At 45.1% G+C, this 19,425-nt stretch overlaps 8 protein-coding genes across 8 annotated transcripts; all 8 read right to left on the bottom strand.

Moving 5' to 3' along the window:
- Positions 1-447: 447 nt before the first annotated feature.
- Positions 448-2,097, bottom strand: SAMD00019534_114880 (hypothetical protein; the record flags this gene model as incomplete). The annotated part of the gene is made up of 3 exons (XM_012893175.1): positions 448-726; positions 798-2,023; positions 2,079-2,097. 3 exons carry the CDS (start codon positions 2,095-2,097, stop codon positions 448-450), a joined length of 1,524 nt encoding a protein of 507 aa, XP_012748629.1.
- A 638-nt stretch (positions 2,098-2,735) lies between these two features.
- Positions 2,736-3,820, bottom strand: SAMD00019534_114870 (hypothetical protein; the record flags this gene model as incomplete). Its single annotated transcript, XM_012893174.1, has 4 exons — positions 2,736-2,938; positions 3,247-3,376; positions 3,462-3,644; positions 3,818-3,820. Coding segments are annotated over 4 exons (519 nt in total), but the record flags the coding sequence as incomplete, so codon positions are not given.
- A 391-nt stretch (positions 3,821-4,211) lies between these two features.
- Positions 4,212-5,249, bottom strand: SAMD00019534_114860 (hypothetical protein; the record flags this gene model as incomplete). Its single annotated transcript, XM_012893173.1, has 1 exon — positions 4,212-5,249. A coding segment is annotated over one exon (1,038 nt), but the record flags the coding sequence as incomplete, so codon positions are not given.
- Positions 5,250-6,191: 942 nt separating this feature from the next.
- Positions 6,192-6,722, bottom strand: SAMD00019534_114850 (hypothetical protein; the record flags this gene model as incomplete). The annotated part of the gene is made up of 1 exon (XM_012893172.1): positions 6,192-6,722. The coding sequence occupies one exon, from the start codon at positions 6,720-6,722 to the stop codon at positions 6,192-6,194; it is 531 nt and encodes a 176-aa protein (XP_012748626.1).
- Positions 6,723-6,904: 182 nt separating this feature from the next.
- SAMD00019534_114840 (hypothetical protein) lies at positions 6,905-7,795 on the bottom strand (the record flags this gene model as incomplete). Its single annotated transcript, XM_012893171.1, has 1 exon — positions 6,905-7,795. One exon carries the CDS (start codon positions 7,793-7,795, stop codon positions 6,905-6,907), a length of 891 nt encoding a protein of 296 aa, XP_012748625.1.
- Positions 7,796-8,847: 1,052 nt separating this feature from the next.
- On the bottom strand, positions 8,848-10,908 carry SAMD00019534_114830 (hypothetical protein; the record flags this gene model as incomplete). Its single annotated transcript, XM_012893170.1, has 1 exon — positions 8,848-10,908. One exon carries the CDS (start codon positions 10,906-10,908, stop codon positions 8,848-8,850), a length of 2,061 nt encoding a protein of 686 aa, XP_012748624.1.
- Positions 10,909-11,012: 104 nt separating this feature from the next.
- On the bottom strand, positions 11,013-12,920 carry SAMD00019534_114820 (hypothetical protein; the record flags this gene model as incomplete). The annotated part of the gene is made up of 1 exon (XM_012893169.1): positions 11,013-12,920. The coding sequence occupies one exon, from the start codon at positions 12,918-12,920 to the stop codon at positions 11,013-11,015; it is 1,908 nt and encodes a 635-aa protein (XP_012748623.1).
- A 363-nt stretch (positions 12,921-13,283) lies between these two features.
- SAMD00019534_114810 (hypothetical protein) lies at positions 13,284-19,283 on the bottom strand (the record flags this gene model as incomplete). The annotated part of the gene is made up of 6 exons (XM_012893168.1): positions 13,284-13,380; positions 13,464-14,466; positions 14,552-15,781; positions 15,878-16,485; positions 16,606-18,883; positions 18,968-19,283. 6 exons carry the CDS (start codon positions 19,281-19,283, stop codon positions 13,284-13,286), a joined length of 5,532 nt encoding a protein of 1,843 aa, XP_012748622.1.
- Positions 19,284-19,425: the final 142 nt, after the last annotated feature.

The following is a 19,425-nucleotide window of genomic DNA, read 5'->3' as shown; positions in this document are numbered from 1 at the left end:
GAATGATGATGATGATGATGACGCAGGCGTCAACGACTTGACAAGTGAGTGAATGAATGATTAAATTGTGTGTTTCTTTCTGAAACAACACACATAAATCTGACAATCTTCGTGGTCCCTCTGTGTATGTCTGCCCTTCTCAGACCTATCTGCAATCAACAACTTTGAAGCGATTGACGTTAAAAATACCAGACTCAGATGAATTATCGCCCAACTATTTTTTGATCAAAATCGTGTAGGCTCACCCCCCGATGTTTTGTTTTTGTCGCGTTGATCACAGACCATTGTTCAAAGAACTTGGGTGTAAGTGTGTTTGTTTGTCTGTGTGTGAGTTCGATGTGTTGTTTGATCAATAATGTTGTCATCGAATCGGGGAATGAGTGTGTTGGAAAGTGATCAGAGTGGGTATTGAGTGATTGATTGATTGGTTGCAATAGATAACTAAATTTATGAATGAACTTGTCTGTAGGGTATCTTGGTTTGATCATTCTTCTTAAAGAAGATGATGGTGAGGGCACCGGCAAGAGTACCAACGACGAATGCTACTGGTATGAATGTACCAAGGTAGATCTTATAAGCATCCTCTGATTTGTTACATGAATTGCCATTGTTGTTTGAACTTGGCGAGCAATACGTCGTCCAATTGAATGCCATTGCCTCAGGGAACAACGACTTGAACAGAGTGTAGTTACAGTACAGATCATCACAGCCAGGAATAAGAACGCCCTATTATATGATTGTTTGATTGATGTTAGGAGTGGACAAGGACTTGGACTTGGCGAGTTCACATATCATACCACTTCATTGTGATCAACTCTTATCTTGTATTGGTCATCACCACAGTTGAAGAGGTAGAATGCGATGTTGGCGGCATAGGGTGAGATGATACTGCTTCTCCAAAGTCGGTTGCTAATCTGTTGGGCGGTGAGATTGGCAGTAAGCTTGAAGGGGTCTTGGTACAGGCCCAACAGGGTCACGAATGGTATGACGGTCTCGGCATGAGCGAACCTCATGGCATTGGTGGCATTGTTGGCAGTTGGGTTGGCAATGTACTGGTCGAGACCAGAGATCATGTCCTGGAACAGGGACGAAGCGATGATGTAGTTGTTGAGGTAGCCATAGCTCTTCATCCAGTAGTTGGACAGATCCTGGGAGTACTCGAGCGTGAGGATGTCCTCCTCGCTGAACAGACTGCACCAGCGATCGGTAATGTTAAAGATGGACAGGTCGTAGGAGCATGCCTGGTACATATTGCTGACCAGTTTGTTGGTCGGATCCATGATGTTCTGGAGTCCGAGCTTGGTGGCAATATTGTTGGACACGGTGCCAAACGTCAAGTTGTTGTACTTGGCCACCTCATTGTCGTTGATGTCTCCCAAGTCTATGAGTGTGTTGTAGCTCTGGCAAGTGTCAAAGAAGCGCAGCAGATTGTCCTGGTCACAGGACTGGATGTCGATGAACACTGGCTGGAAGCGCTGTGGGCCGAGCTGGCCGACGTTCTCAAACAGGCCATACATGAACGAGCCGCCACTGATGCCAGTGCGACTGACGCACGTGGCCGACAGGTCGTAGATGAATGGCTGGTAGGGCTGGAAGTAGCCGGGCTGGCGCTGCAGGAAGCGCTTGGAGATGTTGTAGTGCTCGTACTGGCCCTGCAGGATGAGCAGACCCGCCTCGTCGACGGGGTAGGGCACAGTCCAGTTCAGGATCCATTGGTACTGCTCGGTGATGTTGGCAGCGTATGGTTGGAGTGTAGTTGACAGTGTTTCCAACGAGGCAATGTTGGAGGCCACAGGGTTACGACTACCATGACGTGCCAACAGATCAATTCGGCCTAGTTGGCAACCTGGAGGTGGCTGTGGTGTATCAGTTGTACCATTAACACCTACTGGAGGTATCCAATAAGGTGTCTTTGTAGACAAATGTTGATATATAGTGTATGGATTGTCTGGTGTATTGGTAGTAGTCGCGTCCACATTATTTAGTAATAATAGTAATAGTGATAATAGTAATAGTAGTGGTACTGTTGTTATGTTATAATTACACCATCGTGGTGATGTTCCTTTTGTTATTATTACAGTCGTCATCATCGTTCATCAAACTAAATATTATTTGTTACAGATACATGAACAATATCTCTTTCTTTCTTTCTTTCTTTTGTTTGTTAAGTAAGTAAGTAAGTAACTTAGTAGTGTAGCAGTACTGTACTAGTTGAGTGGATGAGTGGATGAGTGAGAAAGAATGAAACAAAGATATTAAGTTATAAGTGTGACAGAGTACACGAGAGTAAGCGAGATGGAAGGGTGTGGGGTTGGTTGGCAAGTGTTGTGACTCAACACGAAACCAACAGTTGTCTCTCTCTTTAGACATGTGAGTCGGGGTCGGGTTGTTAAAGAGTGTTTTGAGAAGACGACACTTTGCTTGGATCTTTGCACAAGAGGTAGAGCCGAAGTGATCACTTTTCAAACTTCCGACCATCTTGGGCTATGGTTGTGCATGTGTTTATGTGTTAATTGATTGACACTTTCATTCATAATGAATGATAAGATGATCAACATACCCAACAGACAAACACACAGACAGAGACGAAGATTTGTTTTAATTTGGGTTTATTGTTATCCGTTAAGTCATTGAAAGAGGAGCCTTTATCAATCGTCTCACTCACTTTTGGTGTGTAGTACGCAGTGAGATGAATGATGCCATGGAAAGGAATGAAGGAGGAGGGGATTCTCTTAGAAGGTCTTGGGTCTGGTGGCCTTGAAGGTAGCCTTGAACTGGGGCAATCTCTTTGGAACACGGTGAGTGAGTGGGAATCTGATCTTCGAGTCGTGGAATTGCTTGGTGTTGGTACGGCGAGTCTGGGCAGCGGCGACCTCCTTGATCTCAATGATGTGGATGGTCTTCTCTCTGGCAGAGTGACGGGAGGCCATCTCGTCGTCTATATTATATTGAATGAATGATTAGTCAATGATCGTTCGTTGAGTTTAGTTGTCTCGCCTCCTAGTCATAGTCATAGTCATTCATTGTCTTCGTCCTATTCGTCGCCTCCCTCGTCATATGTAGATCGATCAATCAATCAATGAGTGATATCATTAAGGTCACCTGTCGCGTCAACCTGCATAGTTCGCATGAATCAAATCATCCTGTATCGCGAGTATGATCATAGTTCGCTCGAGACTGACTGAATGACTAACTAACTTGATGACTGTTCGATCGAGAGGTGTACATGGACAGATTGACACATACACATTTGAGCAACAGCACCGACACGGGTGACGTCACGGTACTCCTTGTAGATGTTGTGAGTGCCAGATCTGGAGTTGTATCTAATGAAGATACCAAAGTTCTTGATCTGTTGTGGCTTCTCCTCGAAGATCTAAGTGATTGAATGTGATGAGTTAGTTGGTTGTGTTGTTGACGATATATGTGATGCTGTGTTCTGTTGTTGTCGTGATTCATACCTCAGTGACGTTGAGGATCTCACCGGTGGCCTTCTTCATCTTTTGGATCTTTGACAAGAAGTACCAGAATCTGCTCTTGGCGTGGACAGAGGTCTTAGCAAAGAGTCTCATTCTGAAGAGCTTTGGGTGAGCCTCTCTCTCAGTTGGAACGTGACGGCCAACAACCTGGAATTCGTGGATAGGCTGTATGTTGATTGATGAGTTAGTCTAACTCTACATGTTTGTTGATTCATCGAGAGCTTCATCCCAATCCAATCCAATCCTCCTCTGCTAGATGCTAGATGTCGACGCCTGAATGAATGACCTGGATAGGTAGGATTGGATCGATTGGATTGATGATGGTAGATGGTACGTACCATTTCGACTTTGGATGACGTTGGGATAATGCAGATGGTGAAGAAGAAAGAAGTACTAAGTGCGAGTTGATATGAGTGTATCCTGCATCGAGCGTGAGTGTGTGCGAGGTGGATGGTAGTCGTCTTTGAAAAAATAAATAAAAATACAAATATTGCAAAACTGTTTAACAAAACGAACTTCTGTTTATGCATTATAAACAAGGGCGAGGGCAAGGGTAGGGTTCTCGAGAAAGTAAGTAAATTGAATTGAACAAAAGAAGGCAATTAAATAATATTAATTCAATTATATTATGAATCATACTAATCAAATATTTAATCGTACCAAAGAATAATTTTAAAGATATTTAAGGTCAATAAGAATAACCATAGTCCGATCCAAATGATCCATATGATCCAAATGATCCATATGGATCATCAGATACATCTGATACATCATCATATTCATCTGGTTCATAAAGTGGGCGGTCTGGGAAGTATGGATCGAATTTTTGGAAGTCGCGGAGTGGGAGTTGAGGAAAAGGTTGAGACGGAAGAATCTAATCTTGCTGGTGGTGTCATCACAGGTATCTTGAATCTGGCACACACATACGGCCAACTCTCTCGACTGATCCAAACTACGCACTTCAAATCGTCTTGATAAAGTTTCGATTTGGAAGCTTGTTATCTTAGAATTGTCAGATAGAACTTTCCAAATATATGCTTTTGTAAACTCCAGTGACGAGTTGATATTGAATATAAGCTCACGGACATTGTGCGGAACGATCAATACGCCTAGACTGCCAATAATATCTTCCTCTACTTTGGGATTAATCTTGATGTTCATCCTTAGTACATTGATCGAAGTACAACTTGTCATAAATCTGCATTGATCAAACGTGTTGTGCATATCAAGGTACCTTAGAGTTGGTGGAGGTTTGGGAATTTTGTCCAAATGAAAGTAAAACATGTTGAACCCAATGATAAGATTAAGAAGTGATGGGGGCCAGAGGTCCTGTGTGACGGGTTGTATGAAAAGTCTTCCAAACTTGAGTGATGTTATTGTTGAGGGGAGGACTCCAACAATGAGAGGTTGATTAAAATTATCACCAAACTCCAGCTTTGTGATTGAAGGTGGTAGCACTCCATGTTCAATTATATGATTAAAATTCTTTCCAAAGGAGAGATTTGTGATTGATGAGGGCAGACATCCAGGCTCCAACTCGTGATCAAAATCTTTGGAGAGGTGAAGATGAAGGAGACCATTTGGAAGAAGCCCAGGTTTGAGTCGACAATCGGGATGGAATCCCATGTCGAGCTTGGTGAGGGAAGAGGGAAGTGATCCAACCTCGATATTGCGAATGCTTACATAGTTGATCGAGAGGACTTTGAGTGTGTTTGGGAGATTTCCCTTCGACACCAACTCCTCGCCAACGTTATCGTTATTTAGGAATAAACTTGTAAGAGGGAGATGTTCTACACCTTTCATCAGATTAAAGTCAAGTACCTTATTAGCGTTCCATGTCAAACCATGTGATACTGTCCACTCTGTCAAACCTTGATGAGCATCCTTTCCAATAATCAGTCGGTTGATTGATGAGGGTAGCTGTGCTGGGACAGTTGACATCTCTTCAATACCCAAGTACTTGAGACCTTGAGGCAATGCTCCATCCTCAATTGAAGTGTATTGTTTTGATGTGAAATATCTGTCATAATAACCAATGTCAAGGAATTGGAGAGTCTCGGGTAGAACGCCTCTCTTCATCGGATGTGTGTAGTGAGAAGAAATGATAAACTTCTCCAAGTAAGGAGGCAGCTGGTCAGCAGCAAATGGTTGATTGAAGTTGTTGCCGAGTCTCAACACAGTGATGGAATGAGGTAGTGCACCTGGCGGGATTGGCTCATAAAACATATCCCCGAGATTGAGTTCGATCAAAGATGATCCCAGAATGTTGACGAAGTGTGATGAATTGAATGAACTATGTATCTCAAGTCGTCTGAGTGTAGGTGGGATGGTCTTGAGTATGTACTCTCTTGTTTGTGAATTATAAATATTATAAATCTATGTGCATTGTGATGATGATGATGGTGGAGATAGTAATAGTTGTGATTGTAATTGTGATATCTTGTTGTTGACTCTGATAAATGTAGTCATCTCCAACTTCTGTATAAATGTTTGAAGTGAACTTTACAAGTCAAAGAAAATGAGAGTACATCAATTGCCTTATCCAATTGATTAATGATTGATTGTAATATTAGTGGTGATAGTGTATCCATTATCTCTATCTCTTATCTCTATATAAATTGATTTATTGATTGAATGAATGAATGATTGAATGATTACAAAGTATGGAATGAATATGTGAATAATTTTGCAAACTCACTTTGCTGAGAAAGATTACTGTTGGTGATTGATCAAAGTTTGGTTGAACACGACATCTTCATCATCACCTTCATCATAATCATCATCATCATCATCTTCATAGTCATCATATTCATCTGGTTCATATAGTTTAGAGTCATCAAAGAATGGATCGAATGTCTTGAAGGTGGTGTTGATGTCAGAGTTGAGGAAGTGATCGAGACGGAAGAATGTCATCTTGCTGGTAGTGTCATCACATGTATCCTCAATCTTGCACACACATATGGCCAACTCTCGTCGTTCATCCAGACATCGCACATCGAATTCGTTTGAGTTCGTTGCCACATGGAAGTTAATAATATGTGGATTGTCTGATAGAACCTTCCAAATATATCCTTTGATTGTTTGAAGAGATGCATTGATTTTGAGTACCAGTATCTTGACGTTTTGTGGAATGATCAAAGGACCTAGTCTGCTGATGATCCCTCCGCCACCCTCAACCTTGGGTCCATCCTCCAGTGGACTAATATTGATGTTGACCTTGAGGGTATCGATCGATGTACACATTGCCAGAAATCTTGCGTGATCGATCATGTTGTGAATATCAAGGTACTTCAGATTTGGTGGAGGTTTGGCAATGTCTACATGTCGATGAAACATGTCTTGACCAATTGCAAGATTAAGAAGTGATGTTGGCCAAATGTCCTGTGTGATCGGTTGCGCAAAGAATCTTCCAAACTCGAGGAGGGTCAGCGTTGAAGGAAGAAGGCCAGGATCGAGACGATGATCAAAAAATCGCTTAGTATTAATATCGTAAGTGAAGGAGGCAACACACCTCGTTCAATCTTCTGATCATAATACTGTCCAAAGGAGAGATGTACGATTGAATGGGGCAGACATCCTGGCTTCAATTTTCGATCAAACTCTCTGGAGAGGTGAAGACGAAGGAGACCATTGGGCAAAAGTCCAGGTGTTTTTGGACAGTCGATATTGAATCCCATGTCCAGCATTGTCAAGGACGGCGGAAGCAAGCCAACCACAAGCTTGTTATGGTTTAGGTGGCCGAGCGATAAGGATTTGAGTGTGTTTGGCAACCTTCCTGGTGAGATCAGGTCGCCACCATTAGTATTGGGGTTTATGAATAAGCCTGTGAGAGGGAGATGTGCCGCGCCATTGACAAGCCTGGCTTCATATTCATTTTCAATGCACCATGTCAAGCCTTGTCCAGAGCTAGGATCGATTGAGAGGAGCCTTCCAACATTCAGACAAGTGATTGAAGAGGGGAGATCTAATGGGAAGGACCAAAACTCTCCAAGAGCCACGTACTTGAGACCATTAGGTAGTGCTCCGTCTTCGATTGAAGGGCACACATTGGAAGGGTATTGTGGGTACTTGTTATCATAACCTAGGTTAAGGAATTGGAGTGTATCGGGCAGAACACCTATCTTGATCGTTTGTTTGAACTCTGAGCCAATGATAAGCTTCTCGAGACATGGTGGCAGAGACCCAACAACAAGGGGTTGATTGAACTTGTAGCCAAGCTTCAGAACGGTCAATGAGTTGGGCAGTGAGTTGGCCAGGATAGGTCCATCAAACTCATCACCGAGATTGAGTTCGAGCAATGATGACCAAGCAAGCATGTTGACAATGTTGAGAGACGACAAACCTTTGAATGCAAAGCGTATCTCAAGTCGTTTGAGTGTCTTTGGTATCTTGCTAAATAGATTATCTCTTGTCTGTTCATTATCTATATTGTATATCCATGTACAATTTAATGATGATGATGATGGCGATTGCGATGTTGTATTGATATATGTAGTCCATCTCCAACTTCTGTAAAGATGTTGAAAGTGAACTTTACATGTCAATGAGAATGAGAGTACATCAATTGCCGATTCCAATTGATTAATGATTGTTTGTACTACTAGAGGTGATAATGTATCCATCATAATCCCTTTATGTATCTATCTCTAACATTTGCAATGAATGAATGAACACAAGAATGTGGCAAACATTTAGTTCACTGACTTTACAATGTTGAAATTCAAAGATACAGATACAAATACAGATACAAATACATCATCGAATAGTGAGGCCCTTGAGACAAGAGGATGAGCAATGTTTGTGGAGACTTCTTTTGAACTCGTGCTTGGTCAAGTTGGTCCTTTCGAACCATGGTAGATTCGAATCACATTGTTCATGTCTACATCGTATCCTTCAGGCAATGTTGTTGATGTTGTTCAAGTTGGAGTTGTTCATGTTGTATTTGTTGTTGCCGTTTCTGCTCCTCAGTTGGATTTGATGTGGCGCACACCAAGCAATATGATGTACATCTAACTTTCTTGTGTTTATTCCTGTAGTGCTTGGCTCGACCCGTGTGATCGCGGTATGGATGACTCATCCTGTCTGGACAGTTGGTGTGTTCACATGGACATAGTGTGGAGGATCTACCTAATACCATGAGATAGAGAATTAGATATAGATACAGCTTCATTATATTGTTGATAAGTTGATTGAATGGACTGACAGCCTCAAGATAGTTGGACAACAGCACAACAACTACCTAATTTGTTCAAATTTCCCAATATATCCTTGTCCACCAGTACAATGTGCGGGTCCTTGGGTCCTTGGGTCCATCCGGGAGGTCAACTTGTTGGACAATCATTTCTACCTTTGATTGATTATGGATTGTTTATTCCTCATCTTGATCATCCTCTTCTTCAAACTCATCGTCTTCTTCTGATTCCTCTATTATTTCATCTTCCTCATCAACATAATAGTCATCGTCATCATTGTTATAATCATCGTCAACCATGTCATTGTCTTCATCAATGTCATCATCATCATCATAGTCTCCATCATAATCTTGTTCATGGAGATGTGGATAGAGTGCTTTGAATGTAGTGTCTGGACCTGTCTTCAGGAGGTGATCGAGACGGAAGAATGTCATCTTGTTGGCATGTCCATTGCACAGTCCATTGACAATGCATACACATACTGCCAACTGTCTATTATCATCCAGTATGCGAACATCGAATGTTTGTTCATACATCTTCATTCGGAAGGCTGTAACATGTGGATTGTCCGACAACATCATACTAAGATATGTCTTTGCCTCTTGTGAACTTATGTCCAACTTGATGGTCTTGACATTTGTTGGGATAATCATTCGTTCGAGCTTAGAGTCCACGTGATCATCACCATTGTCCATAGGTTGTGGTTTCATCCTGGAGTGGACCTTCAAAGTGTGGACCGATGTGCACAATGCAAGATATTGTATGTGATCAAGTTGATGATACATGTCCAGTGATTGAAGGCCAGGTGGTGGAGGCGTGGCATTGGCACTCACATTGTTGTCCTGACCAGCAAAGAACAGTTTGTTAATGTTTAGTTTCCAAAGGGATTGAGGCCATGCCTCACTCGCCATTGGTTGAGAGAATGATGAACCAAACTTGATAACCGCCAGCGATTGAGGTAGTACGCCAACGCCAATGGACATATCATAGTTGTTGCCAAAGATCAGCTTTGTTAAGGATGGTGGCAACACGCCAACGTCCAACTTGCAGTCGAAACAACGTCCCAAGATGAGCTCGGTGAGCGATGGTGGGAGTGAGCCTGGCAGCATCTTCATGTTAAACAAATCGGACATCACAAGACGACGTAGTGATGCGGGCAGATCACCTGGTCTGATAGGATGCTCAAACACACATCCCATATCAAATGATGTGAGGGACGATGGAAGCGCGCCAGCCACAAGTGCTTTATCGAATTGATATCCGAGCGACAACACTTTGAGTGTGTCGGGAAGCATTCCTGGCTTGATCTGGTGATCAATGCTAGACATGTGTAGACAGGTGAGAGGAAGATAAGCCACGCCTTTGACAAGATTCCTTGTTGCTGCGCTGTTGTAGTTCCATTCCATGCCCTCAAAGGTGCCTGGGAGTGTGCGATCATACCATTCATGATCATATCGCACCGATCCAACTCGCATTAACTTGATTGATGAGGGTAGCACTGTTGGGATGGCCCAGTTGTCGTCTAGGCCAAGGTATGTAAGTCCCTCTGGCAACGCACCATCTTCAATCTCTCTCTTGACCCTGTTGAACGAGAACATGTCACGTGTTAGATTGGGATTGCTATGCGGCACCTGAAAGTCCTGACCCAGGTCAAGGTATTGCAGTGTCTTTGGTAGCAATCCACGCTTGATCCCGTGTCTGTACTCATGACCGAGTATGAGCTTTACGAGGCAAGGTGGAAGTGAGCCGGCCTCAAGTTGTTGGCTAAAGTGTGCGCCAAACCTCAACACTGTGATGGAGCTCGGTAGTGTACCCGGGGCGATATGTCTATCAAATATGAATCCAAGACTGAGTTCGAGCAGTGACTTTGGGAATGTATTGGCGTTGATCTCTGCGCTGAAGGAATCGCCCATCTCTAGACGTGTCAGTGTTGATGGTAGAGTGCCAGGCACAATGTTCCTTGATCTTTCATCAACATCATATATCCATGTTGTTTGAAATGATGATGATGATGATGGTGGAGACGGCAGGTTGTGGTTGGTCATGCCCTCCTTGGCATTGACAAAGGTCAACCATCTTGTTGAACATTTATAGAGATGTTTGTAGTTTGACTTGCAAGTCAAGGCGAATGCGAGCACATTAATCGCTGATGAACCTGATGAAGATGAAGAACTTGAAGATGATGGGTCCAGTAGCTTTATGATTGATTGTAGTATTATTGGTGATAGTGTATCCATCTATCTCTATATTATGTTTGGTCCAAACGGTATTGATCCAAGATTTTGTGTGGCTTCATCAAATTTCCTTTTTAGGATTGATCAATCACTTTATTTATTTATCTTTAATAATAATCATCGGATGAATCCCAATCACCGGATGAATCCCAATCATCGTCGGATGAATCCCAGCGATAAGGTTGATATTTTCGACGATCAAAGAAATTAAAGTCATCGTCACTATCGTCAAAATCGTCGTCGCTGCTGGTATCCATAAAACCTTCACTGTTACTCTCATCAGTACGATCGTCAAGGAGGTCTCCCATTCTGTTTTGCTCAACAAAGAATGGATTGAACACCTTGAATGTAGTTGTCCGCGAGAGGAATTGGTCCATTTTGAAGAATGTCAGCTTGCTCGAGTCCAAGTTGTTCTTGAGGTGACAGACACACACTGCCAACTGGTTGTTGTCCTGTGATTGCCCATCGAGGAATCGTATATTATATGTGTCTTTCTGAATCTTGACGCTGAAGCCAGTGAGCTGTGGATTGTCCTTCAGCAGGTTGGTGATGTACTCCCTGGCATTTGCCGACCGTCCTCTGATTGTCAGCTTGAGTGATGTGACGGTGGACGGGACTTTGACGACGGCATTGGAGAACCTCCGATATGGTGTGTCAAGGATGCGGAGCTTCAAGGTGTCGAGCGATGGACACTGAGCAAGATACTTGACGAAATCAACGTGCGCGTGCATGTCCAAGTAGCGTATTCCGCTTGGTATGACCACGTCGTCGACGAGTCCCGCAAAGCCACGTCCAAGACGTAGCATTTGGAGAGATTGTGGTAGGACGCCAGCGCCCATACCATGACCAAAGCGGTTTCCAAACTTGAGCGACACCAGGTTCGGCGGAAGCACACCAACACCAATCTCACTATTGAACTTGTTGCCAAAAGTGAGTTCCGTAAGAGACTGTGGTAGAACGCCAATCTTCAAAGGTTGCTTGAACCGAACGCTCAAGACCAACACTCGTAACTTGTCCGGCAGGTGTCCAGGTTCGATCGGAAGGTTGTACAATTCTCCCATGTGAAATTCGGTGAGACCCAATGGCAACATGCCAACCTGCAGCTCCTCGTTCAAATAATTGATCGCCAGTACTTTGATTGTCGACGGCAGTGCAGTAAGCTTTGGCTCTTCATGCGACATGTATAGATTGGTCAGTGGCAGGTGGTGGTGCGATGTTGCCTTGTAGCTCTGGTCGTGGAGGGAGATCTCCATGCCAACATGCGGGTTGTGTTTGTAGAACCAATGGGGACAGACGTTGTGGAATCTCATGAGTTCGAACTTGGTACGAACCAATCTGATCGATGCCGGAAGTTGGTCTGGCAGTATCCATCTATCATGGCAGAACAGGGTGTTGAGATCGGGAGGTAGTGCGCCATCTTGTATCTTGATGGATGAGCTGTAACCAATGAATTCTTTCGCATGGGCGTAGCCAAGGTTCAGGTGGAGGAGTGTGTTTGGCAACTTGTTGTGAGGGATTTGTGAGGCGAAAGCTGGTCCAAATGTTAGCTTGACGAGGAAGGGCGGCAATGATATGCGATCCAATGGTTGATTGAAGTGGTGACCAAACTCGAGCACGGTCAATGAGTGAGGTAGTAGTGATGGGCCAATTGTTTGATTGAACATATATCCAAGATGGAGTTCGGTCAATGATTCAGGAAACATCTCGTATTTAACAGGTCCTTTGAATAGATCGCCCATCACCAGTCTAGTGAGTGACCTTGATATATCATAAGGTATATCCTTGGCCTTGACAATATAATGCCAAAGGTATTGAGGTGATTGACATAGTTGAGGTGGTAGTGGTGGTTCAACTTTAGTTGTTGGCTTCTTTGGCTTTGCTTTAACTTGGACTTGGGTGTTGTTGTTGTTGTTGTTGTTGTTGTCATCAGTTGTTGTAGTTGTTGTATCTGGTGCTTTTTTACGATAGCCACGACCAGACCTCTTTGGTCTGTTGGTCATATCGACAATGACCATCCATCGTGCCCATCTGTGAATGTATTTATAATGAGACTTGCATGCTAATGCAAATGATAACTTATCAATATCATCTTTAATAAAATGTACAACTTCTTGTAATAATAATGGAGGTAATATACTTGACATCTATATTTCTATCTATCTATAATGTGAACGGTCGTGCCGTTACAACTTTGAAAATCTTCAACTTTCGTTTGAATTCGATGAGATATTCAAAAATATTCGAATATTTTTCGTTTTTCTGAAGTATTTATAAATGAACTTCAAACAAATAATAATAATAATAATAATATATTTAAATAAACTCACAATTAATATCAATCAATGTGTGATATTGATATAACAGTAATATGACTTTGTTTACTTTCCAGTGTATCGTTCGCTTTGATGCTGCTCGTACAATGTCTTGAAATGACCCTTGGACTCATCGCCAAGTGATTTGAATAAGCTCTCACGCCTGTAAATATAATTCATGTGAATGGGATATGGATTGTTAGTGACTGGACGAGTGATGGAAGTGGTACAAGGGAGATAACATACATTGTGTTGTCAATGGATCCAAAGACTGCAATCAGTCCAGGTTGTAATGACCGACGGATATCGATTGTCAAGTAATATTGAACCTGTTTGAGTTTGTGTCTTTGTTGTTGGTGTTCTGGATGTTTGTTGTTGGAAGTGGATGTTGTTGTTGATGAGATTGATGAGGTTGATGATGTACTTGTGGATGACGCTACTGAGGCAGTAGCAGCAGAGGGTTGATATGTAAGTATGTTGATATAATCCAAGATGATATGATGTAGATAGTTCTTGGCATCTTTGAACTTGCTAAAGTCCTCCAAGAGTCTGGACAGACTCCTGGCACATCGATCATCCAGTCCATAATCATCGTTGGCCAATCCAAACAACAGGTATCGGAGACAGTTGATGAATGGTGATATCAGCTTGACAAAGTGCTTGCCCTTTGACCTCTGGACGCTGTACAGCAGACGACATAGGTTGGTGAACAACTCGCTGTCCATCTTGATGTGGCGCGTTGGGTGGGAGGTCTGGGACTGCGACGCGGCCACGATCTGGAAGTCGACCACCTCCATCGGGAGCGTGTCGTATGATTGCTCGGCTTGGTATGACTTTAGTGAGCGTGGCACAGAGTACACGAATGGTCCCTCGAATGCCAAGAAGATGGTCATGATCGTTTGCATGGCCTCGCCGCCAGATTGTTGAGGGTTGACACGGTCTGCCAGCTTGGCCAGTAGCATTAGCGCGTTGTTGAGCAGAGGGTGCTGGGTGTGTGGCTCAGAGTGCGAGACACAGCTGTACACGACACTGACACATGTCTCAATGAGGCTGGACAGAACAGCTGGCAACATCTGTCGCGTGCCAGAGTTGATCAACAGATTGATGATGTGTAGAACCTGGAATTGTTGCTCCTTCAAATGTTCGTTGGACAACAACTGCACGAGCATTGGCATGAAGTTATCAATCTGATTGTGCTGGCCAAAGTGAAGCAATGAGTTGGAGAGTTGTTTGGACAACTTGGATTGGACTGTGGTGGCGTGGGAGGGGGAGGGGAATGTTTCCATGTAAGTTAGTTTATGATTGATTAATCACATCACAAGTAGATACCGTACCTGGATACAATCCAATGAGATAGAGATGAAGGGAGACGAGGTAGGACGACTCTTGGAGGGTGGTATTGCGTGTGTCTGATGAGGTGGCGTCAGTGCCATTGTTCTTGCGCTGCAGGATGATGTTGGCAGAGATCTTGGAGCAGAGGTCGAGGAGTGAGACGATGCTCGTCTGCAGGGTAATTGGTACTTTGGCAATGTTCTGTGGGTTCAAGTTGCTGATGAATGGGCCAATTGCGCGTGCCAGCTTGATCACAGTGTCAGCCTCCTCTGGTGTGATGTCCAATCGCTCCACACGTGACATGGTCGATGGGTCGGCCTTGGATATCGACAGCCAGAGATAGTATACTGTGGTCTCGAGTTGATCGCGACGCTTGCTGAGGATGGCCGCCAACCCGTCCTTGGGCGTGACGACCAGTTCGTCGATAAACTTGTGAACGGGCTTGTCAAGACACTGCAGCTGTTCCTCGAGGTCGGAGGGCAGGCTCTTCTTGAAGCCGTTCTCAACGCTGTCCACGATGGACTTGAGGATGATGCCGACGCCACCGCTGCCAAACGAGTCCTTTGAAGAATGTTTGTTCTCCTTCATGGCCAGCTCAGTGAGCTCGGTGAAGTCCATCGGGTGCTTCTCCCACAGCTCCGACGCAATGATGTGCTGGATGTCGTTGAGGTGATGTGTGATCAGGCCGACGTTGTCGACCACGTGCTCAAAGCTCGCGGTGCTCTTGCTGTTGTTGAAGACGATCGAGATCCAAATGCTGAGCGGGATGATCTGGACGAGGCGCGACTGGTCCTTCTGAAGACAGTACTTGAGCAGCTTCCTGTTGGCCAGCAGCGCACGGTACACCATCTCGGTGAATGCCTTGTCGTTGCCGTCGTCCAACTCGATGGCGCTGATCACAATGTCGATGATCACGGGCAGCAGTGTGAGTGTGCCGACACAGTCCACCTGGATGTAGCTTGCGTTCATTGCGGGTATGAGGGCCAGGAGCCAGGCCAAGTGGTTCCAGACGTCTTGGTCCTGCAGCAGGTCCTTGGCACTCAGCTCCAGTGACTTGAGCGTCGAGGTGATCAGTTGGACAATCTCTGAGAAACTCTGGCAATCATCATGTCCACTCAAGTTCTCGCCAATCGCACTGAACAACGTCGCCATCTTCTTCTGTGTCTTTGATCCAGTGATCAAATGTTCAACTGCTCGCTGCACCTCCTTGGCCAACATTGTTGGGAATTGTTCTGGATAATGAATGATATTTAGTGATCAAGGTTAGTAAGTGTCGGAATCATTCCAAGATGTACGATTGAGTGATCGAGTGATTGAGTGGGACATACCTCTGAACGACTCGATCTCGTAGAACTGGGAGTTGGTGAGGACGTTGGTAAAGAGTGATTGAGCCTGTGTCTGTGAGCTGGGGTTGACGCCTCCTTGTCTGATCATCTTGGTAAGGACGTATTGGATGTGCTTGGGTGTGGCATAGTCGCACCAGATACAGATGTTGTCCAACACCAACTTCCACATGTGTTCCAGCTCAGTGTTTGACTTTAGTCGCTCCAACACCTTGTATACAATGAACTGCATCTCCTTTGTGATGTCACTGGGTGCATGATGTTCCAGTGATGACAAATGCACGCTACTAATCTTCTTAGCGGTGACCTTCTCAGCCTGATGATTGGGCACCGATTGCAACAATGAGTTGAGCTGTTGCACTCTACTGATGGCCAGTGTGAGTATGGTCGTCTGTAAGTCGGTTGTGATGCCAGAGGTCTGGCTGTCACCATCGAACAATGTTATGAGATAGCCCAATATCTTGGAAGGCTCCAACTCTGTCTCGTATCTTTGATAATATGTGAATTGTTGACGATGGTAGTTGTACTTGTTCGCGCCCTCAGTATCCTTGGCGATCGACAGTCTGTGCACGAACGAGTGAAGCTGGCTGTAACTGTTATATATCGTCAACATGTTGTGAATCAATGCGGAGCTAGGATGAGGAGGTTAGGGCAAGGCGAGGCGAGGGTTAGTAATGGAACATGTTTGAGTGAGTGATTGATTGTATACATACTTGGAAGAGTCCATGCCAGTGTCAATCTCTACATCCTTGGACTTTGATGACGACTTGGATGGGGTGTCCTTGGACTTGGACGACTTGGACGATGACTTGGATGAGGATGATGACTTGCCCTTGGCCTTGGCGATGGTGTTTAGGAGTGGGTCAACGATCAATGAGAATGTCTGATCGAGTTGCTTCTCCAACTTCTGAGTGACGAATGTTGTCATTTGAATGTTGTCCAGGAATGTGGACCAGATGGAGGCGAAGCATGTGAGTCGCTCAATAAGTAGTGGGTCTCGAATATCATCGCCTTCATTGATCTGAAGTGAGAAGTAGTCGCGCCACACGTCAAAGAACTGGTTCCAAATCAGTGGCACCTGACCAAATGGCAGCGCGGCAAAGTGCGTGGCCAGCTTGTCCAATACGCGTCTGTTTGTCAACTTGTCAATGCACATCGACCTCAGCTTGCCACTGATGATCGTCTTGTTCAGCTTATCAATGAGGTTGTCACTTTGACGAATGGCCAGGTAAGTGTCGAAGAGTGTGTGGAGAAGGTTGTCTGAGTGCGCCTGCACAGTCGACGTCGTGCCCTGTGCCTGTTGCGGGGAAGATAGCAGACTGTGGAAGATTGTGTGGAGGTGTGGATCGACGATGACATGGCTGATCTTGGCAAAGGAGGCGAGGAGTTGGAGTGCGCCGGACATTTGCTCGACTGGCGCCTTGGGCTGCGAGACGATGCGCACGGTCACCTCGAGCTGGAGCTGGAGGAAGCGCATCTGATTGTCATTGTCCTGGTAGAAGATGTTCATGTCAGAGAGCGTGGCGAGTAGCGCAGACATTGCGCTAAAGTACGACGATGGATGTTTGTTGATCAGTGCCTGGTTGAACTTGGGAGAGTAGCCGCCGCTGAGGAACATGAGGAACAGCTTGCGGAAGAAAGCAAACTCTAGCAACTGCACCTTCTTGAGCTCGGTCAGCGTCGAGTCGTTGTCATACTTGGCAAAGTCGGTGATGTGGCGAATGCCGTACTGGCTCAGCTGCACGGCGAATAGTCTGAGAAGCTGTGGCAGGCAACCCAACACAACATTCTCGAGTGGGGCATCATCATACGTGGCCGGCGACAGTGACTCTTTGTTTGTGATGATCTGTTGGAATCGATCCAGGATGGCCTGGCCCTGGAACAAACTTGATGCGGCATTGGAGTCTGCTGAGGACTCCTTGCCCTTTGTTGATGTTCCCGATGTTGACGAGTTCAAGGATGATGATGTTGGTGATGTGGCTGTGGGCGTGGTTGACTGCGAGGATGACAAGTACCCGCTGTCCTTTGACTTCTTGGATGGTGTCTTGGGCTGTTCGACCTCGGCGATCCAGCCTTGGAACAGGATGGTCGTGTATGATGCCCAATGCGAGTCTGGATGGAACAGCGCCCATTGGAGAAGCTGGTCGATGCAGCCTATGGTCAGGCCGTGCGCAGTGGCTGCCGCTGGTTCCGTCTGTGTATTGGCGCGTGCCAACAAACATTGGATTGAGTGGCGGTATGTCAACAGGTATGGCAACAGATTGAGTACGATCGTTTGAAGATGTCTGGAGTTGCTGCGCACCTGAACTTGGTGCACGAGATATTCGAGAAGGTGGCGCACCAGGCCAAAGATGACAATGAGCTGCTCGTCTTGCTGGTGCTTGCGTATCGCGTGAATGAGCAGCGGGTGAATGGCTTCAAAGAACAGGGGCATCTCACGCAGGATGTCCACGGCGAGGAACAGCGGCAGTGCGTGCTTTATGATGTCCGACGCCAGTGGTATCAGCGCCAGGGGTGGGGGTGGCGAAGACGACACCTGGAACTTCTTCAACTTCTTGTTGTTGCTACTGCTGCTTGATGATGTGGTGCCACTGTTCGCGTCGCCATTTGTATCCATCGCATTGGATGTCGAGGCCGAAGCCGAAGTCGATGTCGCTGTGGCCACGGCCAGAGGCGCTGGCGACTTGACAAAGTTGGACATGGCGTTGAATATGAACTCGAGGAATGAGACCAGGTGCTCGGACGTCAGTTGCACGTTGGTGGAGGCAACATCGATCTTCTCAATGATGCGCTTGATTAACGACCAGTATCGCACTTGATAGCAGAGCGGGTCTGACACGCCCTCCAAAGCTCTGCTCCTATAATTACTATAAGTCTTCAACACAACGTCCATTGCCCACATCAACAGATGTCCACTCTTCTCTGACAATCCTGCAATCCTATGTTCCAACAAGTATTCCGCCACCTGTATTCTAAGATTGATTTGCTTGCCTAAGTGATTGAGCGAATGAATGAGTGAGCGAGTGACGCGGGCGAGACGACAATGAGTCAATGTCAATGCTCTTGTTGACATACCTTTTAGAGATTCGATCAACTCCCCAACAGTGAGTGATTCGATTGCTGTTGTGCCGTCCCAGGTCGGTGCATTGTCGATTGGTAGTGCTGGGGTGGCATTGACAGAGGTCGTGCTATTCTTTTGTTTCTTGTTCGTGCTGGCGGTAGAGGTAGCAGTAGTAGTGTTGGCAACTGTTGCTGTTGTCGTTGTTGTTGATGATACTGTATCATCAGTCTTCTTTCGTTTCAACGTTGATGATGTTGATGAAGCATCTTTAGACTTTGTAGACTTTGTCGCCGTCGACGATGATGATTGTTTCTCCTTTTCCTTCATCATCTCTATATATAATATGTATGTGTATCTGTTCAATTACAGAGAACACAATTGATTGATTATCTGTTTCAAACAAGCGAAACGAACGAATGAACAAAATGACACCCTTTTTTCTTCGTTTTTTTGAGCAATGAATGCGTGATGA

The sequence above is a fragment of the Acytostelium subglobosum genome (genome assembly GCF_000787575.1).
Source record: "Acytostelium subglobosum LB1 DNA, scaffold: scaffold33, whole genome shotgun sequence".
In the NCBI taxonomy this organism is placed as follows: Eukaryota; Evosea; class Eumycetozoa; order Acytosteliales; family Acytosteliaceae; genus Acytostelium; species Acytostelium subglobosum.
The sequence above is the reverse complement of the archived record's forward strand: the minus strand, read 5'-3'. Positions and strand labels throughout refer to the sequence as shown.